Below are 26,090 nucleotides of genomic sequence, written 5' to 3' on the forward strand. Positions count from 1 at the left end.
TAATTTTCCTTCCTGGCCCAGGAGTGCTGGGCAGTGGGGGGTTATGGTCAGTCAGCGGTGGGTCTGTCGTGGAGCCAGCTGTGTCCAGCACAGGCAGCCCCTGACCCCTTCTCACAGAGCCCCTGCAGCCCCAGAGCAGGGCCTGGCCGCGCACACCCAGCTCACGCTCACATTTCCCCCTGTGCTGTGCAGCGCGGCCCGGCCAGCCTGACCCCTGGCCTCCAAGCAGATGTCTCCAACTTTTCTTGCCTGCTGTCAGGGTAAGTAGGTGATGGGCTCTCACACGAATGTTGATCCTGAGCCTGGCTTGTGGAGGTCCTCTTTGATGTTTTATTTTGGCTGCTTGCCAGGGGGTCCAATTTTTAAAGCACAGGGGTAACGATCAGATTATTTTTATTATCCCTGCTTCAGAATTCACTGTTCTGCAGACATCATTTCCTGCGCTCTTGCTGGGTAGCAAAATGTCCCCGAGAAGGACGTGCCACCAGATGCAAGATCTGTTTCTGTGTTGCTGGGAGGAATAACACAGGGACTGCAAAAGTTGCCTGGCTCTTCAAATATTAATGTCACAAACTGTGGCTTGCTCTTCACTGCTTTCCTCATTTAGCCATCCCAGAGCAGTATTTGGAAACAAGAACAATGCACCTGATGGGTCAAGAAAAGCTTTCCTTGCTTTTGTGCTGGATACCTGGTGATGTGTGTTAGCATGTCGTGGTGCAAGAGTGAGTGTGTGTTGTAGAAAAACTCAGTATAGAATTAATACCTGCCTGGAGGTTTCTATGTACTTAGGTGGGAAATTCAGCCTTATCAATCATTCTTTGTGTTTCACTCTTCAGGATAAGTACCATTCAGATTTATGGGCTGCCTAATTTATTAATCTGAGTAAAAAGAAGACAAAGATATATCTGATTCATTGAATGTAATCTTTTGGGCAGATCAGGAAGATGAAGAAAAATACTGAGAGCTGGCTTGCAATAGAAATCTTCAAATATTATCATTTGATCTAGAAATAAACTGGCAGAGCACAAAGGTTGCCTACATTTAACATTCATAGCATTTTACTACTAGATACAGTGCTTACTTCTGATGTCAGAAAATAAGAGACTTTGCACAAAAGCTGGGTTTTATTCATTTTGTGACACTCTTCCTAATGCTACCCAAACCAGCGTGTGTTGGTCTAATTGCCCTTCTGTATCTCCATTTTTATATCACTGTAGCTCTTTGGAATTTGGAAATTCTTGATTACCCTGTGTACTGCAGCATTTGAAACTGTGCTTGAGCCTAACTGTATTTTGATGCCCCTGCTTGCTTTAAATGGCAGAAGCACTGAATATAAATTGGAATATATTAGCATTTCGCTGACTTAAAAGATGACATTTATTGTGAGGCATAAAGAGTTAATCTTAGACTTTTAGCTCTGAGCTTACTTTACTGAGCTTCTGCATACACGTGTTAATTTTCTCAGATGAGGGATAATGGATGTCACTTGAGAAAACAATACTGATTTGGGTTCTTTCATAGTTTGTGGGTTTATGTCCCACATGGTATAGAAGCAGGCTCTGGGAGATTGCCTGAAATATGCCTGGCCTCTCAGCTGCACTAAAAATAATTCCTGCTTCCCTTATTTCTAGAAGTAATTCTGAGATGCTGCAAAGCTTTACCAGCTTCTTGTTTAGGAAAAAAGATTTCTCTTCAGCTTTCAAATAACAATAAGGGAATGATCTTTAGGTGTGACTGTTGTATTTCCAAACCACTCCTTTGTAAAAATGCATGTGTGTTGTAGATTTTTTTTTTTTTTTTTTTTTTTTTTTTTTTTTTTTAATGAAGCGTTCTTGGTTGGGTGACCTTTCTTTGAGAGCAGCAGTTCACACTGGATTTTGGCAAAATGGGTTTGATCATCCTCGCTTTACTAAGCACTAGCACCTAGATGACAGTAATTCACTTTATAATACCCCCACAAAACCTATTTATGCAGAACTTGACATGATTTGCAGTCTCCGTAAAGGAGGAATATAGGACTTAAGCAGTGCCTAGAATTATTTTTTTGACCTCCATTTAAGTTATTGGTTGAAGTATTAGGCTCTTCAGACAAATAAGCTGTTCTTGCTCTAACCTGGCACTTAGCACCTTATTACAGAGCTGCACTATCAGTTCTGTGGCATTCATGTGTCCCCCTCCTAACCTGAAGGTAGAAAAATTGTGAGGGAAATTGCTACCCAGCATTGGAGAGTTTCAGGCAGCCAGTTCAATTGATATTAGTTGTGATAATAATCCAATTGAAGGCAACTCAATCACAACCTTTTTATTAATATTTGCTGACCATTGTAACTTTGTAACATGTTGCCAGTGAATGCCAATAAGCATCCCAATGTCAAGGTGCTCATTTGAGCTTTGTGATCCACAGCACATACAGGTACAGCGGTGTTATTTTATTTGTTTGTTTCTGGAGACAGAAAAAAAAATGCTGGCAGCTAATAGAGATGTTTTTTTCCAACACCAATTTTAAGTAAGTGTGTGAATGGAAAAATTTGTTTCTGAGAATTCAGATAACATCTGCATTAATATGGTGTATTGTAAGGATCATTAATGTTCGGAGTATATTATCAGGTGTTCTCTAATGCACTTTTGATGAGCTGTAATGATGCTTGCTGTAGTGTTTTTTCATCTCTACTCTCCCTCCCTTTTTTTTTCTGCTTGATTGTAATAATGACTTAACCCAGGTGGTAGACTCTATCCAGAAAGTGCCCAAGGGAAATATTATTCCCTAGTACCAGCAAACATCACAGATAGTCATTGAGTTCACTGTGAAGTTTCCTCAGGAGAGAAGATCTTGGATCTCCCCTTGGGTATCTGGATCTGCCCCACATTTGCAGTGTAATAATCTGGCTTTGGGACGAGATGGAGAAATGGCAGAGAGAAACAAGATGAAAAATATAAGTGGAAGGGAAGGAAAAAAGCCAGTAATACGTAGTAACTTTTGAAATTATCAAATTTTGTTAGAACATAATTTGTCATAGAATAAGGTCCTGGAAACTATTTGGATCATTTTGAGATTATTATTGAAGAGCACAGTTCAGTTTAAAATGACAAGGATGAGTGAAAGTATAGAGATTCTTCCCTTTGGGTACCTCAGGGTATTGGTTGGTTATGATCCTGATAGAAAACACTTCTGGTTTTTGGATCTGACTGATATTTGTCCTTAATATTTGTCTTTTGTAGCTCTCTTAATCTGCACTATCAGTCAGGAAATGTATTTTAAAGCTCTGGTTTCCTGGTCCTTGTTATGCCACCCAGTTGCAGAGAACAGCAAGCTTTAAATAAATGTCACAGATACGGTGTAGCTTTGTCAAGCAGACAAGGTGTCTAAAAGTGAAAAAGTGAAAATGCAGGCAATGGTGATAGAAAAATACTACACATGCTTTTCAACTGAGCAAAGTCTTTGTAATAGTGAGTGTGCAGAGTGTCAGGTATCACTCACTGTGTGCCATTAGGTTTTACTGGCAGCAGCCAGAACAGGCGCTACAAGCAAGAGTTTGGTTGTTCAAAAGATGGCCTCTTGTGTGTTTACCTGCGTTTACACACATGTGGGAAGAAGGGGCTTCTTTGTTTTCTTATTTTTTCCAAATTTCTGTTTCATTGTTTGTAGAAGAATTCAAAAATAAACTACCCAGGAAGAAAATGACACTGTTAAGCTGCTTTTGACTATGTTATATTAGAAGATATACTTTGGAAGTGTAATCCGTAACAGCAAACTGCGTACAAAGGAAAAGGAGTCGTGTTGTTGTACACAACGTTTTCCATTTTCTATATAAAAACTTGTTTAAATAATTTTGTGCCTTCCCCTTTTCACTGTCTTTCTTAGGCAGCAGTTGAGTGCGTGCCCCTGTCAGCCCAGGGCTGTGCACATGGTGTGGGGAGACCTTTCACAGCAAAGGGGGATGCAAGGAGGCTCAGGCAGCTCCCCCACCAGTGGCTGTTTTTCCTGGGACAGATTTCCTTTGAGGTTGTTCTTACTTTCTGAAATGCTTTGTACCATCTTTTAATCCACCCACATCTGCCCCCTTAATATTCTCCATGGATGGGGCAGGACTAGAAGGGCACTCTGCAAGTCTCCTAAAATGGAAATGAAAAAGCTAAGTGATATCTGACCCAAAACTGTTTTAGATTTCTCTTGGGGGAAAAAAAAAAAAAAAAAAAAAAAAGAGGCTTTTTAGTGGTCTTTTACTTCTGGGAGCATGGTTTCCCTCCCCAGTGAGATGCATTTTGTGTCAGCTGTTTCTATATTAAAAAAAAGTCTCCTGAAATAACTGCTTTTGGCTTGTCAGCATCTGGCAGCCCTCCTCCTGAAGCAGGCACCACCGAGGTCCCATGTGAGCAGGAAGGGCCTCTCTCTCCCTGTATGGCCCCTGCAGAGAAGGGGGTGCCTGGCCCGGCCGGGGTCACAGGTGGGGCAGCCCAAATGGATTGCACTGTGCTTGCTTCTGATGTGCCTGGCCCGTGCTTGCACACCCCGATTAAATTTCTGCTCTTGTCAGTCCATTAAACCTCCCAAAGTGATTTGTTCTCCCCAGAGAATCACAGGAGAGGGGGTGGAAAGGTAAAAAGAGAAAGGAGAAGAATAAAGAAGGGCTGGCGGGAGGAGAGGACAAACCAAAAATGAGTAAAACAGAGCTGCTGAATCCAATAGCCAAGTATTACATTATAGACTCCCAGTCTGGATATAAACAAAATGTTTCCTTAGAGCAGAACTGCATCCAAAACTTACAAAAAATGTTTTCCAGAGGTGAACCAGATGTGTTCTGTCCTGCCTCAGGAGCGGGAGAAGGTGACTGACCTCTTGCACCCCCCTCAGCCCCCAGCCCCGCTCTGCACTGTGAGCAGCCAGCAGGATTGTTCTGAGGGGTTGCTTGTGTTTCATAGCTGCATTCCTGGGTGATTCCTGCTGCCTGGGGCAGGTACCTGGCCGGCCTGGCCTCTGCCTCCTGCAGCAGTTGCATCTCTCACTGCTACTGGGTCCTCTGCATAGCTGCCGTGTGCCTCGGTGGCCCTGATGTGACCAGGCAGCTTTGCTGATGGACTGTGTGACACTGCTAAACCTGGTGGGGTTTGCAGGCTCACACAGCTCAGTGTGACAGTGGCCACCACACAGTGGCTTCCCCAAGTGTCTCTCCAAGGCGGCTGAGGACAGAGCGGGACGAGGCTGAGTCTCTTGATGAGTTTCAGGTCACCCAGCGTCTTGGTTTTGAGGAGTCCATATGTCTTAAAATATCATCCAGCTAAATGGAAAGTGTTTCCTTAAGAAACAAACAAACAAACCTGCATGCCAAAAGAGCACAAATGTTGTCACCAAAGTTAATAAAAGTAAGGAAATTAATACTTATAGTTGACCTCCAATACCTAGGCACAGTGGGGTGTAGCAAGGAAGTAGTTAGAAAGGCACCATGGTGAGCCTTTGCAGTGAATTACCTTATTTTTATTAACTTTCTGACAACCTCAGTGAATTTCCTTTCTTTTTATGAAGTGATTAAAAAACCTAATCAGATCATGTAATTAAAATACATAATTACACAATCTCAGAGTTTTTCATAATTACTGTACATGGTAAATATTGTTACCTGATAACGCTGCACAGAAATTCTGATGAATTTACGTAGGATGGTTAGGAGGTGTCTGATTTCCAGTGTTTGCAATGGAACCTTCTCTAATGACACTATATAGATAGGAACATGTTTTAAAAGGGAAAATACAGTGAAACTCTAAAATAATGACTCAGTTGTCCTTTTTTAAAGCTTTTGTACATATTGGGCAGCTGGTATGTGTTGACATGGTGTGTTTCTGTGCATTTATAATGGCTGTTTCCTTTGTGCTCACACCTCAGCTTCTGTTTTGTTAGGCACCACCCACTGGAAAATGGGTGTTTTGATACAAAGCAACACAGTGAGAAAAAAATCGGATCAAATCCAGTATCTCGATTCCAGCCAAAGAACTGAATTAAAATGGAGTCCCTCTTAAGCCTGTGTACAGTGACTTCAGGGTAGACGTGATGTTGCAGCTTTCCTGATGTCAGGTAACCAGGAGGTCCTGGTCTACGGTTATGCTCATACAAAATCCAAAGATGCAAGGTATGATAATCCTAAATAATGGGAAAATTCTTACCCAAAAACAAACAAACAGAAAACCGTCTTATGTGTCTTTAAAAATCAGCTCCCAGAAATCCAGAGCCCCAGCCTCTAAATACAGATAGATAGTTTGGGACAGATGGGGAGTCGAGGCTGGTACTCATACTTTCATGTGCTGTGAGATGGAGGAAGTGGGATTCACTTTCACAACTAATTCTGGCTGAAGGTGTGAGGAAGCAGTTACTGAGTTTTCATTAATTTGTCCAATTTTATTTTGGAAAGGGCAAGATGGGCTAAAGATCTTATTTTAGACAGCAGCGCAGTTTATTTGTGGTGAGAAAACTCTTCTGTCCTGAAAAATTTTGCCTTATTGACCAGAACTAAAATAAATATTAGAAAAACCTTGACAAAACACGTAAATAATGTGTGAATTCTTTCTGGGGAACCTTGTTCTCTCACTCTCCTGTGGGAGACACCAGAGTTGCCCAGTCTGTGCTCCTGTCTGGGCAGGGATCTTTGGCTGTGGTCTGCGAAGGGCAAAAGCAAACAGATTCAAGGGAGGTGGCGAGAGGTTTTCATTATTTAGATATATTTAGGACAGTAGACTTTTTGCAAGTGAGTCTGGTCTGAGCTTTAAAACTTTGTGTTGTTTATTAAAACAATAGTTTTTCATTTCCATGGTGGGGGTGGGGGTGTTTCAGCCATTAATTGACTGGAGATGTTTTTTGAGCATATCTGGTTTTGGAGATACAGGTGTGTCTTTTAAACCTCTGATGCCTGATTTCCCAGAGAGATTTTTGTTGTTTATTTTTTTATATAGTCTTTTGCTTTTTCTGTTTTGATTTTTTGACAATTTTTCCTGTGCAGAAAATGTGGCTGTACCTTAAATATCCACTTCCGCACATGTTTAATTTAGGAGACTCTTCTTTCTGTAAAAAGCCTTGCTGTACCTGTAGTGTCAAGATGAACTTTTGTAGGGTAAATTCAATCTCTCTCTCCCCACGGCCTCCTCATTCCTTTTACCTAGTTGTTTAGTCTATTAACATTTCCAGATACCTTTTTGTAAGTATAACCAGTCCACATCATGTGGGTAAAGTTAGAGAGAAAGCTATTGACTATAGCTTTTCCCTTTATTTCATTTAATTCTCTGATATCAGTGCCAATGTCTGTGTGAGACTGCTCTCAAATGGAAGGAGTGCTGTTAGCAAGTCGGTGGGAAAACAGATATTTGTTTGCAAGTGCCAAGACATTTGCTGTCCCTCCTTCTCTTCAGGGATAAATTGAGATGATTCAGTGTACGCTCCAACCCTAATTTTAATCCCATTTAAACAAATAATTGTGCCCTGCACCTTTTTTTGTTATAAATTCACTCTCTCATGTGTCTGTGGCCAAGGCACAGAGACGGTTACTAACTAGAATAAATCGTACAATTCGCATTTTGTGGGAGGAAAAAAAACCAACCACACACATGTGGTCAGAAGAAACCCCCCCCATTGCTAGTTACACTAGTGCCATCTGAATAGAGAAAATGAGCACCTAAGACTGTAAAACAATTCAGGAGGAAGGTGTCTCTGCCTCAGGGGGCTTTGAGGAAAGTGCCCCCTGTTCCGGTCTGTGGGCCGAGTGGTGCTTGAGAGCACAGCACGGATGGAGGGGAGGTTCCTGCCAGGCTCCTGGCAGGAGGGGGCAGCAGGGCTGGAGGGGCTGTGTGTTGTCTCCTGGTTGGATTTGTTCTGGCTCCCCAGCTGCGCTCCCCGCTCCTGCCTGCCTGCACTGATGAGCATCCTCCCTACGGGAGGCTTCCTCCGGAGCGTGGTCGCTGCTGACTGACAACCTGAGAAGCCTCTAAAGAATTTAGAGATGCTCAAAAAGTGTCTCACAAACTTGTGGTGTAGGAGATGGGGCACAGCCTGGGCTGCTCTCAGTGCTGAGTGCCCACAGGAGAGGGATGTCCAGTGCTCCGTGACACTGAGGTGCTTGCAGTGGACACCACAGGGCTCATCCCCTGCAGCCTGAGCGGGGTCTCAGCAATGCTGGGCACGGGATCCCTCCTTGAGCTGCACCAACGGAGTTGTGAGCCCGAGGAAAAGAGGCCTTGGCTGTTGCTACAGTTTTCTTTTGAACGCCTGAGAGCGCAGTCGTGCGATTTGTCATCCGGCCCTTCAGTCGAAAGGGCAAAGATGTGTTGGAAGAAGAGAGCAGCTTTCGGTGGATGGTTTTGTTGTGTGGTGCAGTGCAAGTCCTCAGATCACAGATGCTGGGTCACTGATGGTTAAACTTGAAAGGACTCTCATGCAGCACGTTTGTTGTCGGGAAACACTGGTGTACCGAGAGCAATCTTACCGGGTGGCAAATGCGTCTGTTTGCTTGCTCGTTTTAAAAGTCTCTTCTTGTTTAAAATGGTGGGTACTGTTAGGAAAAAAGAAGTAGCATTACCATACGGTGCAGAATACATGTCTCTCCTAGGCAAGCCATGCTGTTTGACTTTCATCTTGCATAGTAAAAAACCTATAGTTATTTTCTTTTAAAACCTTTCAGTTATTTCTGTCAGGTATTGATAAGTGGAGAACTTCCTTCTCACCTCTGTTTCATGCAGTTCCCCGCAGGCCAGTTACAAAGATGGTGCGGATTCAGGACCAATGTTTGTGATAATCAGGAACGTGCTTCATATTCACCAGTGTGCTGCTACATTTGTGGGTGCTCTTTTTAAATTTTAAATTCATTAATTTCTTAAAAATTGTTCACTAACAACCCCAAAGTCTTAACAAATTGTACTTTGCCCTAACGCACACCATCCTCAAGGAATTGGAGATTTATTCAGCTGGAGCAAACCCCATTTCCAGTCTTGGGTCAGATGGAGCTGGCAGCTTCTTCAGCTCCAGGGATACCCGCTGGGGTCACTGGGGCACACCAGCCCCTCCAAAACCAGGCAGGTGGAGGCCTTGAGGGGCTACACTCACCAGACATGTAGAAGTTGTGATGTTTGCAAGTGCAGCTTCATTTCCGTTCATGGTGTTTGTATGAAATCTTAATTCTGAATTCACTAAAGGGACAGGGAATGTATGCACCTTTCTGAAAATATCTCTAGTAGAACTGGCTGTAGCTCATATTTATGTCACTTGAATTTTGAGGCATGTTGAATAACTGCTGTTCCTATTGAATTCAGTGGGATTGCTGTAAATACACAACACATTTGGAAGTCAGAACAATAATGTGTGTGCATAGCTATAAAACAGGTTACTTGATACTGTTTGTCACATGTAATTTACTTTTCTTCTCTTCTTTGAAGGCAGTATAAAATCTGGATGTTGGTTTTTACTGTTTGTTTATTGCTGAGTAATTTCAGCCAACATGTGTTTTTCAGCATTAAGTCTATTCATCATGAGCATCAACCCATTGAGATTGTAAGTGTGTCACAGTTTTCCCACCTAGATCAAAATGAGAGTCTGGAACAGCTTCCTTCTTTTTAACTTAACAAGCTGGTTTTATTTTCCCCTGCAACTTGCTCTAATGATATGACCGCCTTTAAGTTCCTCAGGCCGGAAAGCTTGGCAGTAAAGTTCTATGCAGGGCAAAGGTTTGAGACATAAGGTTTTTCTCAGGTTTGGAACATGGCAATTGTCTTCTCTTCTTCTGAGCACTGATGGAAAATACTCATTTAGAAGCAGAATTCTATTCTCTGGAAAGTACTTATCATCTGTTAGAGATAGGGACTGCAAACCCATTTTCTTACAGGTCAGGTCACCACATAATATCAGTTGAAGGTCACATCATAGAAAGCCATCCTAGCAGTGCAATCACTTCTGGTGACCCTAGCTAGAGGGCACAGAGCATTTTTGGTGTCTGGTCCATTTTCTCACTTCTAGTGGTTCTTTTCGCTCACAGCTGATACATGGCAGAAGAGTGGGAACAGCTCTGCAGAAATGGAAAGGCCACTCTAATATTCTCTACCAGCACAGAAGCAGATAGCTATTTGTCTTAGCAGTGACAGCAGATTATCAGAGAACTCTTGGCAAAGCTGTCTTTGTCCTAGTTTGCCACTGCCCCAGTTTTAAAGGCATTTTCTCCTCCAGACTGCTGCCCACACCATCAAAATGAGCTCTGACTTGATTCTGCACAAGCTGAATATCCTATGGGAAAGAAAGTGCTGCTTGTCCTTGTCAGTACTGACTTCCAAGACTTGCTGCTCACCACACAGGATATGACCCTTAAATGAATTTTATGAATGAGCTAAATGGATGGTAATTGATGACTTCATTTGAAAGTACAATGCAAAAACATGAGAACGAGCATTAAAGCATTAAATTAAATCACACCAATCTGGACCATTTGTCTCTCTATACTTTCAGCTTCTGCATTTACTGAGTTTCTCCAAACAGAGCTAGTCTGTGTTTCTGGTGCTATGGTTATGAACTGAGGGAAAGAGCTTGAGCTGTGTGACCGCATGTGCCTGAGGGTACTCAGCAAAACAGCCTGAGAACAGGTGCCTGCTTTATTTGAGAGCTGCCTGATCAAATGGGAGGGAGGAAATCATAAATCTAGGAAATTCATCTCATGCATTTCATCCCAGCAGAAAGGCTGTCCCGCTGGCCACACTTCCATCAGTCTCCGTCTCAGGTGCATGCTGTATGGGAGCACCCTTCCTGCTAGCAGCAGCAAAACACAAGGAAGGGAAAACATCTCTATACAGAGATGAGAAAATGCATGAAGTAATGCATGTATTGCAGAGACCTGCACAGAGGCTGATGTTCTTCCAGTGCTCTGGGCTGGATCTTCGGCTCTGCAAAGGGGCAGTGCGGGGCCCAGGGCTGGCCCCACTCGTGCTGTGACGAGAGCAGGCTCTGCAAAGCTGCCGGGAGGGCTGCTCAGATCACTGCAGCCACCCTGCTTGCATCCCCATGCTTAGATAAAAAAGAAAGCAGGCGCAGCTCTTAACTGCTGTGTGTTTTCTCTTTGTTTTGCATAATCAAGTGTTGAAATCATGATAAATGTTGACATCAAGTAGCAAGAAGCGCAGAATATAATTGTGCAAGGCCAATAGGGTCATATGAAGTTTGTGGTCTGGCTAATGTAATATGTAGAAATATTACTAACAATTAGCATAAGTATTAACATTTATTATAACTAATTTTATAACTAATTATTATAAGTAATAATTATTCTACTAGGATTTAATTTTCCTGAGGGCTTTGTCATTCCTAATGTTTGAAAGTTGTAGATGTCGTAGCTGAAACTCTGATTCTGTTATATTCTCTCAATGTGACTGTTGCATCCGTGATGCGTTTGCGTGACTCCATATACAGTTTTGTTCTTTTACATCTCTGTCTTACAACGTGCCCTTTTGCTAAACGCTCTGTAGGCATCAAAGCAGGCAAGGATGACACCGGACCTGCTAGGTAGCAGGGTAAGCAGAAGCAGCAAGCTATTAAGATCTTCCTGTTCTTTCATTGATGATTTTGTAGGTATCATCTTCTAATCTCATTTTAAAAAGGCTGAATGTGCATTTGAATATTTCTGAGGAGCAAATTGCTAAGCAAACTCTATATATAATCCTAACATTTTGGTAGGAATAGGGTGAGTTATTATTGATTCACAGAGCACGACAAAACATCACTGCATGAATTAGCAAACAGCTGTTTCTAATTTGAGTTTAGAACTGTACACAGAGGAACTTGTTTTAGTGTTCACTCCTTTCATTTATAATGAATTTTAATTACCGCTACAGGTGAGAAAAATGTAGAAACAAGCTTGTATCTTGTGGAAGAAACAAAGGAGAGACAGATGCTAACAGATTTACAGTCTGTGATAAAAGGAATGTTTTGGTACACTTTACATGTAATTAGACTGCAGCTGTTTTCAGTCCCAAGTCCATGATGCACAGCAGAATATAGTATCTGCTGCTTTTCCAAAGGGAGTAAAGAAAAACAGTGATTCAACTCTGAAAGCATTTAGTTTATTCCTAGATCTAACATAAAACTTTCTTCTCCAGCCCTATTATGCCATTTATCGAAGTGTGAAATAACTTATTTAATGATAAGTTAATTTTTTGTTACCAACAAAATACAGACTGTTTGACATAAGGAAAAATAACGTGAAAAATAACGTTAAAAACAACTTTTTTTATCATCTGCTCAGCGTTATGGATCACCCTGTCGATGGTCATTACTGAGCCTTGATATCTCTGCTAATGGGAGACAAGGGCTCAGGCATGCATTACTCTGCCTTAACAAGTTTCTCTATATCAGCTAAGCTTCAATAGACATCTTTGTATGTACTTACAACTTGCAGTATAAAGAAGACTAATTAGATGTATCTTTGATCACTACAGAAAGGTTTAAACGAAGACAGCAAGGTTTAAACTGTCTATGTGTAACAGTTTATCTGTGGCAGACATCCCAGCAAGTTTAGTGTTTGAAATTCTGCACTACATCTTGTGCTGATTTTGTATTCTAAATACAATGTTACTCTCTGCATGAGAAGAAAAATCAGATTATTTATACTTTCCATTGAGCCAGACATCTTCCTTCCTTTTTAAAAAAATCACTATAAAATGAATTGCAGTGCAAAATGAGAAACTGGGAAAAGAGTCACTAACCTTTGGTAATTTAGTCCAACAAAAATGCTTACCTCATAAGCATGTGATTAGGGATAACTGAATTTCTCTCAAGTCAGAGATAATAATGAAAGCACTGCCTGTGGTGCCACTTATATTAGCACCTCTTAGACTTTTATCCTATTTCATGTTTGCTTTGAACATTTTATACATATATATATTTGTGTGTGTATGTGTGTGTGTGTGTGTGTGTGTGTATATATATGTATATAAAAATAGCACAGTGCCTTAAAATACAGAACTCTGACCTGTTTGGTGAAGAAGCTGATGTCACTGAAGCATGAAGCTCAGGGCAGAGCTCTTCAGAGCAGTGTGAACTTCCCAGGCCCTTCTCCCTGCCTTGGCTAAGGGTGGGTTAAGCAGTTCTGGGGGGACAGTTGCATGATATTTTTTGAGGAGTAATTAAAAGTAAGTTGCAGAACTCCTTCTCTCATTTAGTGAGGTGTGCTTGAGTGTGCAGTAGTGCTGGGTGTCAGTGCCAGCCCAGCAGGGACAGTGCCATTCAGAGGTAGATGCAGTGTCAGTGTACAAGGACTTTCATTGCCACAAGGGCTGGTGGGTCACAGTCCACTACTGCCTTCAGTGACACAGCGAACAGAAACATTCTTTGAAGCTAGGAAATGCATAAACCCCCCCGAGTTTGGAATATTAATGGTACTTTAATTATTTGTTATGACTGTGAGGGAAATCTGCAGAAAAATGGGACTAAACACTCCAGCAAAAAAGCAAAAAGCTGTCACAGTACACTGAAAATGTTGAGCTTAAAACATTTGCTATGTAAACGCTGATTTGCATTATTTCACACCAGCACTGCAGTGTAAATGAGCAGCGTATGCTATGTGAGGTTCTTAGTATAATCCATTGTAATGATCTATCCCTGGCTTTAATACATAGTACAGCAATGCAAAATTTGCTGTAACCAGTACTGAGGATTTGTCAGTCCTCAATCTCTGTGTTTCAGTCTCATAGTTAAGCATCTGCAATAATAATAATTATTGAAATTGATAGCATTTCTGTTGGACTTTCCGTCTGAGGATGTCTCGGGGTTTTCACAGTTATACAGAAGTAAGCCCTACAATTTGCCCTTGAGAAGCAGATGGCTTTTTGCTATTATGGAGATCAGGAATGGAAGAACAGTTCAGAAGCGTGTCTTATGATGCCAAGCTTGTTTTCAAAAGTAACTTACATTTTTGGGTGCTAGAATTCCATCAACTTTCAACAGCTTAAAGCATTTTCAGTGTTTTGACCATCTTTAACTCACTTGTGTATCATGGACTCAGAGATAACCAGAAGTCTGAGCTTAAACAGCAATCCTTCCTTCAACAATCAATTTTGGGGTATTGTGTTTGTTAATTTAAGTATTTCTCTTGTGTACTAGCTCTCTGCTAGAGGAATAAACCTGATAGAATAAGATCACATTCTAAATCTGACCTCCTTGGTTTATTGTCCCGTATGGAGATGCCTTCTGGACTCGGGAGAGGAGGCTTAAAGATGTCTCTTTGGCCAGACCCTGGGTTTTTCTGATGCCTGGGGCTGGTTGTGCAGGCTCTCCTGAGCCCTGTGGTGCGCAACCTGTGCTGGTGGCACTGGAATGAGCTGGCCTGCTGTACTGCACAGGCCACATTGCAGCATGCCCGTGGTGTGGAGGGAGGCACAGAGGCCCTGTAGAAGGGCCACCTGAACTCCCCACACGTAGGGGACAGAGCAGGGAGATTTTTCAGTGGAGGGGGACCTGATGATACTCTGTTGGAGAACAAGAGGTTGAGGCAAGGACAAACTTCTGGTCCAGGCCAGCAAATGTGGTCTCTGTGCGTGTGTTCTGTTCTTAAGAGGAAAAGCAACCACGTGGGGGTAGCCTGGGTTTGTGCAGCTCCTGCCCAGGAATGTGGCCCCCAGGGCTGGGTGACTGGGCAGCTGAGCAAGAAAATGAAGCTCTGCTCAAAGTTCAGCAGGAGCAAACTCTTTCCAGCTACCTGTGGGCAGGGAGATGGGAAGGTGATTGTGGGGACTGGGAAATTGTGTCTGGTTGATTATATTTCTATTAGCAGAAAAACCTCTGGAATAATAAATATATCAGTGTCAGCAGTGTATGCTGAGATGGCAGTGCTGCTTACTCCTGGCAATCTGTGATGTGCTGTTTGTCTCCCTTCTAAGAGATCACATCTTTTTAAGACTTCATTTTATTGTTTTAGCATCATGAATATGTCTCTGAACTTGGCTTGTGTTATCGGGAAGATAAATAGAGAACGAAGTATGATTTATACTGCATTTTGGCCAAATTGTCCTTCTTAGAAGGAAAAATACATTTATTGAATGCATTGAGGCGGGAATTAGCTCCTCACTGATGATGATAAATGCTTGCAGTCCTGTAAACGTGCTGAACATTAAGTTGCTAAATTACTGTACTGCTTTGAGATTGATTATCAAGAATGACCCTTTAAGCTTCATGACCTGCACATATATCCTCAGGACTACTGACATCCTGAAGCTTCCTTAATGCTCTTTTTTTTCCCTAATTAAACTTTGTATTGAAATTTCTTACCCTTTTAATACTTGTTTTGATTCTCTTATGCGCAAATGACAAAAGCCTTGCACCAGCCATGTGATTCTCTATTTTAGAACAGTCCCACTTTGCAGGATTAGCCATTTTAATGACTTTAATCTCCTTTTTGAAAGTGATTTTTCTCATTCTGCTACATTCCTTTGATTGCATTAATGTAGAATTATTATTCTAACCATCTTTGCCAGACATGTCATACCACATCTAAAATATATCTTCCCACTAAAATATTACTGTGGTAAAATACCTTAGAATTTTCCCCTCAGTTCATTATAGGTCTTTTCTTCAATTTAATATGGCAAGTTGAAATTAACAGGGCTATTATTCATTCCATAAAGAGATTAATGATAATGAGTTTTCCCTTATTTCTTCAGTTTAGGTGTTCAGTAATTTAGTATCTTGCTTGTAAGAAATCCAGGTAGGTTGATTCTGGTGCTTAAAGTTTCTTCTAAAATTCTTTTAAAACTGTAAAAGTATGAGAAAATGCTGGAATAAAAAGAATCTAGAAATTAAACATGAAAATTGGTAAAAGGTCCAACTGAAGCTAACAAAAGGAGAAAATCTTTGCGCTGTATGTAAACACTTCCATTTTATCACAAATCCAGCTTTCCAACCTGAGAAATGTAAATTTTTTTGAATCCAAATTATATTAGCAAAGGCTTTGTGCTTCACTCACTCAGCCTTCTTTGATTTTGTTTTCTGAATAGCCCAATATGTTTGAAGAGCAGCATCTGGCTCTGTTTGAATGTTAGACTTTGTTTTGAGGTAGATCTGTTCATTTCAGAGGAAAAAGAGACTTTCTAGAGATGTGTTCAGTTTGCGTGGTGGGCCAATGTAATGGTTGGCATAAGTGCATATGGATGTAAGGAAGTTTAAGTGGTTGGCCCATCCTGTGTTACCGCTGGATTTGGCCCATCGCATCTCAGGTTTCTGAGCTGAACAATGGAGCTTTATTTGTGGAGGCGTTTGGAGAGCTCGGGCTTCTCCCGGCGCAGCCCTTCCTCTGCGTGCCGCTGCTCCGCACAAGGCACGGGCAGCCTGACTGTGGAAGGGGAGATATTTCCAGTGCGCGTATTTTTACAAACATTTCTGCAAACAGACATATAAAATTATTATAGTTACTGCCAGTAAGCCCGAGCAAATGGTGGGGTGCTTTTTCTCGTGTTGTTTTTCTCCTCTCTCCCCCTCTCCGTAGACAGCAGCGGCGGCAGCAAACGCAACATGTGCTGCCCTAGTTCAGGCCCAGCATCCCCCTCGTGCTCCCCTTTGTCTCCTTGCCCCTGGAGGAGCCCAGCTGGTGAGAGGAGGGAATTAGGCAGCCCTGAGCTACCGGCACCTCCCCGGGGCCCCTAATCCGGGCGCTGGCAGCCGGCTGCCTCTTCCCTCCGCCGGCCCGTGGCCCAGGTCCGTGGGGACGGAGCCCCGGATCCGGCTGGCGGCGAGGCTGGGGGATGGCGGGGGCTGGGGGCTCCCTGGGGGCTGCACAAAGCTGTGCTGGCAGCGGGGTGGGCGGCGGAGGTGGCTTAAATTGGGAACATGAGGCTTTGTTGCAGCTGCAGAGAGAGAGCCGTTCGTGGTCGGGGGAGTGAAGCCTGAGAAAAGTTTACATAAAAATCAGGAGCTCGTTGTCTGTGTTTTAGGCTTGGGGTCCACCAGATTTGGAGGAACTAGTTGAGCGCGAAGACCTTGAGAGTCTTAGAAGCGCGGATGCTTGCTGAGAGTCGAGGTGCATTTCGGGAGCAGGAAGAAGCAGGTTCTCGGTGTCCAGCATCGCTCTGGAGCAGGAGGTTTAGTTAAACGGGGGAGCAGAGCTCTCTGGGGAGCACGGGGTGCAGAGAGCGGACACCTGACCTGGAAAACAGTCATCCCCGTCGTGCAGGAAAAGTTGTTTGGGGTGTGCTTATTTGGTTTCGTTTTTTCCAAGGTCGTTGTTCTCTTTCTTTACCTGGGATGGAAAAGCAGGTGTTTGCCAGAGCAGAGGGTGCCGCAGGAGCTGCCTGGTACGGTGGTGATACCCTCACTAGCCAAGCCCTTCTTTGAGAGCTCCTCGCCGTACTTGTGCCTTCTCTGTCTGGTGACTCTGTAGTTGGCAGGCACGAGGAGTGCGCGTGTGGTAGCCTACACATGCGGTCGGGGATTTCTTTATTGGTTTGTTTTAGTAAAAACCGAAGTAGGAACATTAAATGTTATATAAGGACTGTGTATCTGGAGGACTGACTCCTTTTTGGAATCTCCAAATGTTTGTGTGGTCAGCGCCTTCCATCATTTGCATGAACTTTATTTTTGCTTCGTTCTTTGGTTTAGTTTGATATCAGACTAGTGGCATTTATGTTTCGCTCAACATCTCTGCATTTGTTGGAATTAAGATATTTGAACTCACTCTCTTCTGTTTCAAGTTAACAATTGTTAATGAAGGCTGACAACATTTTATGTATTTTTCCTAAAATTACTGTGGGGCTGCTGGAGTTGGTTCTGTGTTTCTTTATGGTAATATGGAATGATAAAATATTTTTCAAAGTTTCATATTGAGTAAGGGAAATACTTATTAAAACAGAGGCTAGGCCATTTTTGGTTTATCCTGAACTTGATTCTTTTCTGATGTCTTGAGATCTCCAGTGGTGATTTTCCTAGACTTTAAAAAATTTGTTTGATTTTGTAACAAGAGGGCAACATTACCTTTTATACAAGCAAACATGGTAATGGTGCAGATCTCTTCTCTGATTTTCTTGACCTCTCTCAAATCTGATGCTTTTATTCCACCTAGATATTCAACACTGTCTTTAAGCAGCCTTTCACATTCTGTTACAGTTTTGAGACAGAACTGAAGGATTTTTTTTTTAATGGAGGCATTACTTAAAATCATCTTGATGTAGCATTTAACAGACCCACAAATTCACAGGTGATCACTTAACACTGTAGCTTTCTGAAATGTTTGTATTGCTTCATTGCACATTGTGTTTCGCTTTCTTTATTCATTGTTTATTGCTTTACAGTACAGTGAGCAGGTGTTAAACCTGCTAAAGAAAAATGCTTTTTATTAACACTATATGTTGGCATATTTGTGAATTATGCGTACAAATATATTTTTATTTCTCTTTCTCAAACCTCCTTTCAAATTCAAGAGGGTTTATTGGTTTGGGGTTTTTTTTTAGTTGATTTTTTTTTTTTTTTTTTTTTTAATGCTGTAGTAGCAAAAGCCCATAGTGTTGTTGAGAGCTTTGTCCTTATTTCACAGATGCACTGGGAATTGTTTTTAATCTCCTTTCTGCTTTCCCATTACAGATGGTGATGACGACCCACAACTCTCCTGGGTGGCTTCATCTCCCTCCAGCAAAGATGTTGCATCACCCACTCAGATGATAGGAGATGGGTGTGATCTCGGCATCGGGGAGGAGGAAGGGGGGACTGGCCTGCCGTATCCCTGTCAGTTTTGTGATAAGTCCTTCATTCGCCTGAGCTACCTTAAAAGGCACGAGCAGATCCACAGTGACAAACTACCTTTCAAATGCACCTACTGTAGCCGGCTTTTTAAGCACAAAAGGAGTAGGGATCGCCACATAAAGCTTCACACAGGGGATAAAAAGTACCATTGCCACGAATGCGAGGCTGCATTCTCCCGCAGTGACCACCTCAAAATCCACCTGAAAACCCACAGCTCCAGCAAACCATTCAAGTGTACTGTGTGTAAACGTGGTTTTTCATCTACCAGCTCATTGCAGAGTCACATGCAAGCTCATAAAAAGAACAAGGAACATATGGCAAAGACTGAGAAAGAGGTGAAGAAGGATGATTTTATGTGTGATTACTGTGAAGAGACATTCAGTCAGACTGAAGATTTGGAGAAGCACGTAATGACGCGCCACCCACAGCTTTCCGAGAAGGCAGATTTGCAGTGTATTCATTGCCCTGAAGTATTTGTAGATGAAAACTCGCTGCTCTCACACATTCATCAAGCCCATGCCAACAAAAAACACAAGTGCCCTATGTGCCCAGAGCAGTTTTCGTCAGTGGAGGAAGTCTATTGCCACTTGGACAGCCACAGACAACCTGACTCCAGCAACCACAGCATCAGCCCTGACCCAGTCCTGGGCAGTGTGGCGTCCATGAGCAGCGCAACGCCCGACTCCAGCGCGTCGGTGGAAAGAGGTTCCACTCCAGATTCGACCTTAAAGCCTTTGAGAGGACAAAAGAAAACCAGGTCTGTTGACAGAGAGGAAGGCCAGAACTGGTCTAAAGTTACTTACAGCTGCCCCTACTGCTCGAAGCGTGACTTCAACAGCCTTGCTGTTTTGGAGATCCATCTGAAGACCATTCATGCAGACAAACCTCAGCAAAGCCACACGTGCCAGATTTGCCTTGATTCCATGCCTACACTGTACAACTTGAATGAACACGTGAGAAAAGTGCACAAAAACCATGCCTATCCCATGATGCAGTTTAGCAACATTTCTGCCTTTCATTGTAACTACTGCCCAGAGATGTTTGCAGATATCAACAGCTTGCAGGAACACATCCGCATTACTCACTGCGGCCCAAACGCTACCCCTCAAGATGGCAACAATGCTTTCTTCTGTAACCAGTGCTCCATGGGCTTTCTGACCGAAGCTACCTTGACTGAGCACATCCAGCAGACTCACTGCAATGTAGGAAATTCAAAATTGGATTCCCCTGTCATTCAGCCAACACAGTCTTTTATGGAAGTTTATTCATGCCCATATTGCACAAACTCCCCCATTTTTGGCTCCATCCTGAAGCTTACAAAGCATATTAAAGAAAACCACAAGAACATTCCTCTGGCACACAATAAGAAGTCAAAAGCAGAGCAGAGTCCAGTTTCTTCTGATGTTGAAGTCTCTTCCCCTAAAAGGCAGCGGCTTTCTGCAAGTGTAAACTCAGTGTCGAATGGCGAATACCCATGTAATCAGTGTGATCTAAAGTTCTCAAATTTTGAAAGTTTTCAGACCCATTTAAAGTTGCATTTGGAGTTGCTGTTGAGGAAACAGTCTTGCCCTCAGTGTAAAGAAGACTTTGATTCCCAGGACTCTCTTCTGCAACATCTCACCGTACATTACATGACAACTTCCACTCATTATGTATGTGAGAGCTGTGACAAACAGTTTTCTTCAGTGGATGATTTGCAGAAGCATTTGTTGGACATGCATACTTTTGTGTTGTATCACTGCACCCTTTGCCAAGAAGTTTTTGATTCCAAGGTATCTATCCAAGTGCATCTGGCAGTCAAGCATAGCAATGAAAAGAAGATGTATCGTTGCACAGCCTGTAACTGGGATTTTAGGAAGGAGGTGGATCTCCAGATCCATGTGAAGCACAGTCACTTGGGTAATCCATCAAAGTCTCACAAATGTATCTTCTGTGGTGAGACCTTCAGCACAGAGGTAGAACTGCAGTGCCACATCACAACCCACAGCAAAAAATACAACTGCAAGTTTTGTAGCAAAGCTTTTCACGCCATCATCTTGCTTGAAAAGCACTTGCGGGAAAAACATTGTGTTTTTGATGCTAGCGCTGAGAATGGTACAGCTAATGGTATGACCCCAACAAATAAGAAGACAGAAGGAGCAGATATCCAGAACATGTTAATGAAGAATCCAGATACTTCCAACAGTCATGAAGCCAGCGAGGACGATGTGGATGCTTCTGAGCCCATGTATGGCTGTGACATTTGTGGGGCTGCCTACACTATGGAGGTCCTCTTGCAGAACCATCGTTTGAGAGATCATAACATCAGGCCTGGAGAGGATGACTGTTCTAGGAAGAAAGCAGAATTCATCAAAGGTAGCCACAAGTGTAATATCTGCTCAAGGACCTTTTTCTCAGAAAATGGCCTGAGGGAGCACATGCAGACCCATCGAGGCCCAGCTAAGCACTACATGTGCCCCATCTGTGGGGAACGCTTCCCATCGCTCCTGACCCTAACGGAGCACAAAGTCACTCACAGCAAGAGTTTGGATACAGGGACATGTCGGATCTGCAAAATGCCACTGCAGAGCGAGGAGGAATTCATCGAGCACTGCCAGATGCACCCGGATCTCAGAAACTCCCTCACTGGGTTTCGCTGCGTTGTCTGCATGCAGACGGTCACCTCTACCCTGGAGCTGAAAATTCATGGGACGTTCCACATGCAGAAATTGGCAGGAAACTCTGCAACCTCATCGCCTAATGGCCAGGCCTTGCAAAAACTCTACAAGTGTGCGCTGTGCTTGAAGGAGTTCCGGAATAAGCAGGACTTGGTAAAGTTGGATGTGAACGGCCTCCCCTATGGCCTGTGTGCTGGATGCATGACCAGGAGCACCAACGGACAGTCTTCGAGCTTGACTCCACAGGAGGTGAACGAGAGGCCATGTGGCAGCCTGAGGTGTCCAGAGTGTAGTGTCAAATTTGAAAGTGCTGAAGACCTAGAGAGCCACATTCAGGTAGACCACCGAGACCTGACACCTGAGACCAGTGGCCAAAGGAAAGGTACCCAGACGTCCCCTGTTCCCAGAGTAAGTACAGCTGTGCGTTAAAGTGTCTGAGGGATAAAATGTAGACCTTCAATGTGAGAACTGGTCTGATATTATTTCTTTTTTTTAAATATAAAATCACTTGTGCTACTAAAAAAACCTCAGCAAAACAGGAGGAAGAGTAGAGTAATTCACATAGAACAATCAGAATTTGCTCAGCCGCACAGGCACCTTGATTCCTCATAGCAGCACATCAGATTTTTTACCACAGAACTGCTCTACATTTTCCAGCACAGAGCTGAGACACTTGGGCAGTGGGGATTGAGTTTGTCCATGAATTCTGATTCTACTGAACTGGCAGATCTGGAAAAGCTGGGGTAGTTTAATGAAAACTGGAGATGCTGAGTACTCAAAACAATAAAAAAATCTAATCTGTCATATCTGAGGAAAAAGATTATTTCTTACCTGAAAAATAATAATGAACAGGAGGATATAGGAGGGAAAATATAGTGATCTCCATCCTACCCCCCCAAATTCTCACCTAAACTGAACTTCTGTGCTAAAGGGCTTGTCCCTAGGAATGTCTGTCAGGGTGAATGTTTTGAGGTTGCTTGGAGGTCTGTGTGCATTTGTTTGAGCTTGTTTGTTTGTGTGTGTGTGTGTGTGATTTTAAAAGTGACTTTAAAAGAACCTGCTTCATGGTCCATCTGTAGAGGCCAGTAGGGGATAAGTAGTTTCTTAGCAAATCTGGACATTGTCTGATGCAGATTAGATACAAGTGTGCTGTCCTTGACTTTTTGCAGATAGCCTGCTTTCCCATTTCTTAGCTTACAAGTTACTCGGGAACATGCAGATCCAAGTAAGGTTCCAGAAGTCTACTCAGGAGATTAATATCATTTGCAGTTTATAGTCTTTTTAAATTATTTGTTGACGTTTTGGTTCAAGAATGGGCCAAGTCAGTCCTTCCTCTGTCAGGAACAGATGGAATGAGAAGTGGATTTTGGAAATCTTCTCAGGAGACCAACAGCAGACACATCTGAGTATTGATATCATCTGACATTTTTAATTAAACATGATGGGGTGAGATTTTCAAAAGTATCTAAGGAAATTAGGCACCCAACTCCTAATGAATAATTCCATCCATAGATGCCTGTTTATGTCAATCTGCTAATTAAAGCACCCACAAACACATCTTAGTGAATTAAAAGCACCTGAAAGTACCATCCATTCAGCTAGATCACCAGAGACTGGTAAGTAGGAGAAGGCCCTACGTATGTCCCGAGGATGTGGACTGAGGCTCCTCCAAGGGAGCTGGTGCAGGTTGTGTCCCTGGCAGGAGGTGTTTTCCCTGCTCCATGTGGGGCTGTGTGGGGCAGCAGCAGGCTGAGCTGGGCTGGGCACGGCCATACTGGAGCAGTGCCCCCATCCAGCCTCCTGAGCCATCCCACAGAAAGCTTCACTTCTTTTCTTGTTTTCTCTCTTTGGTAAAACCACTGGATGTTGTTCCCTTTGGGAGTGACTAAGCCTTCAGACACACGCAAATAATTTTGCAGAAGAATGAGGAATGGAAATATCCCTCCTTTGCCGTGATACCTAGGTCTGGCTAGGTCATTGTCCCTCTTCCTCCTCAGGACTTTATTTTCTTCTAAATTCTTGAAAAATACCTCTGTTCTATTAAGTAGGACTAATTTGTACTTCTGCACCTATGGAATTACTTTTCCCTTCCTATCAGGTAGCATAATACATTGCCATTTTCTTTATTTCTTGATTTAACTCTTTCTTTTCAGTGACAGCTTCCATACTTGTTCTCTCAGGGGAGAATTTTAAGTTCTTCAATAAGGTAAATGCTTTGAATTACATCCCATGAGGGAAGTTCTGAGTTTCTTTGTAGAAGATAATGAAAAATCAGCATTTGTGATGATGCCAAATGGTACCTTCTTGGTGTCTGTGGCCTGCACATATGCTAATATCAGAGATAAGTGTCCCAGGAATAATTCATTATCTTACCCTTCATTCTAGGTACAAAACCTGAATCTGATATCAGTTAGAAAACTATTAATGTTTCACTCAGAGTTCTGAAGGCAATGAGTGCCCTTTCTGTTTGCCTAGTAGGGGGATTTTCAAAGAATTATACTGGCTTTTAAATGGTGATACATCTCTGCATTCAAGAACAGTGTTTACTTCACTTTGTTGAAGTTGAATGTGAACTCTCTTGTCATCTTGTTTGTGTGCTGCACACAGGTAAAATACCACTTTAATGGAGCAATCTGTAGTGCACAGTGCATGTAGAGTGATCTGTACATGTTCAGAGAACAGCTACTTCTCTCCAACTCTTGAGTATTTCTACATTTCACTTTTAAACAACTTATATATTTTTCTTTCTTAAATGAAAAAGCAGTTGTAGATTGGGACAAGATACGTTCAGAAGGAACATACAGGTAGATTAGATTTTTAAGTAGTGGATATATATTTCAGAGTAAATAAGAATAAGCAGAATGAAATCCAAGCAAATGGAAAATATGATAATAACATGTAAAATCTGTAGCTTCTTTCTATGTCAGAAGTTGCTCCGGCAGTTATTTACTTTTTGATAGAAGAGGTGAGTGTGGAAACCTAAAAGAATTTCAGGAAAAAAGCTTAAATTAAGATTTAGCCCCAAAGTGAAAGACAGGGACAAAATAAATATTAGCCCTTGATGAATAAATAGTTATTTGGGAAGGAAAAAAAAGCAGGAGAAACTGAGAAATTCCTTTTTACTATAGGATTGAAGTTTGTGTATATATGCGAGTGTATACAGCACCACAAAGAAAGTTATAGTTTGGGGGTTTTTTTACTATTGAATTTATTTTTTTATTCAGGTTTTATTCTGAAGCTCAGTAGGAGATTGCTAGAGGAGCATTGAAAAATACTCAGAATTGCTTGGCTGGCTTGGTTTTTTTAATCCATAAGAATGAAAGAAAGCACATAAACCTTGAAAATCCTGTTGTATTCTGTCTTCCTCACATTTTTAGTGTGGCCAACAAACAGGAAGAAATACCTGTAAATTGATCATGCTTGTTTCTAGGATGCCTGCCTAGGATCCATTGTCGTTGATCAACAAGACAGATTTCCAGGCAGACATAGTTTCTGCAGTGAGTATATGGCAACATCCTCTTTGGAGGATTTGTTTTTAGGAGTTTGAAGACAAGTCAATGATCTTCTGCAAGAGACATCACTAAGAGGAATAAATAAAATACATCTTAATAGTAAAAGATTTCTCTACCATCCATTTTTTTGTTTCATTTGTATAGTTTTGTGTGAGCTATTCTGTTTGGATAGGACTGAAAGTGTTTTTTCATATGAGCATCACAGGTAAAGGTATCATTCCAGTATCTGACACAAGTATAGTTCAAGGTCTTTTTTATATTACATTAAGATCTCTTCAGAGGTGATGCTTTCCTGTTTTTCTGAGTATCTTTCTGTGTGTAGCAGCTTCAGTTTTGAGTACATTTTATTAATTCATTTCCATGTGCCTTCTAGAGGAACGTGCATATCTTAAGAAACATGACTAATTGTTTAGTAATGAGATTTGTCATTTCCTAATACTGCAGACAGCCACATTTCAAGCTGTTCTTTCTCTTACACAGATTTATCTTTATTTTGTACCACAGGTATCGTGAAAAATGCTTGTTTAACATTGACAGTGGCAAATGTTTAGACTTCCATTAAGTTTTCATCTTGAATGGTGTTACTATTTTTAGCCCACCTAGTCTATTTGGAGTGAAGAAGGAGGTAGCATAGAAAGTTGGAAGAATAAGCCCTATTGTATTCCTTTATTCAGTTTTTTTTTCTCTTGCACACTTTCTTGGACTCAGTTCCTTCTCTTTGTTCTCCCCCACAACCCTTCTCTTCCCTTGTAAATCCACTTGAATGGAGGAATATTTTCATTGTGGAACAGGAAACTATTTCCAGATTTAAAGGAGGATAGTCTGGAATACCCATGGGAACAATAGATACTTCAGAAAAGAAAACAGAACCCTCTGTTGTTATTACTACAATTGTGTGCCAAGACTAGAATTAAATCTCTTGCCTTTGTGGGGAATGAGCTCTCAGCTGAAGGCCTGCTCGTCTGGTCTCTTTTATCACCTAGATGCCATCACCTAGATTCAGTTAGCTCCTCAGTGTGTGGGCTCCTTCAATGTCACCACTTGTGAAGATAAAACTTGAAGAAAAGATAACCGATCCAATAATAGTGTTCATAAAGCAGAAAAACAGTAGTAGAGGATGATATTTGGTACTACAACTAATTATAGTTGTATTTAAACAGGTGCTCCCCATTTACTGGTAACAGAAGG

General features: G+C 42.1%; 1 protein-coding gene across 6 annotated transcripts in view; it reads left to right on the forward strand.

The window, feature by feature from the left end:
• Positions 1-26,090, forward strand: part of ZNF423 (zinc finger protein 423) — a 226,238-nt gene that overhangs the window by 109,515 nt on the left and 90,633 nt on the right. For all 6 annotated transcript variants that reach the window (XM_040075307.1, XM_040075308.2, XM_040075313.2 and 3 more), the window contains one exon: positions 18,575-21,798. In XM_040075307.1, coding sequence (XP_039931241.1) covers positions 18,575-21,798 — 3,224 coding nt within the window. The remainder of the gene's footprint in view (positions 1-18,574; positions 21,799-26,090) is intronic.

Source organism: Hirundo rustica, chromosome 11 (assembly GCF_015227805.2).
Source record: "Hirundo rustica isolate bHirRus1 chromosome 11, bHirRus1.pri.v3, whole genome shotgun sequence".
Lineage (NCBI taxonomy): Eukaryota > Metazoa > Chordata > Aves > Passeriformes > Hirundinidae > Hirundo > Hirundo rustica.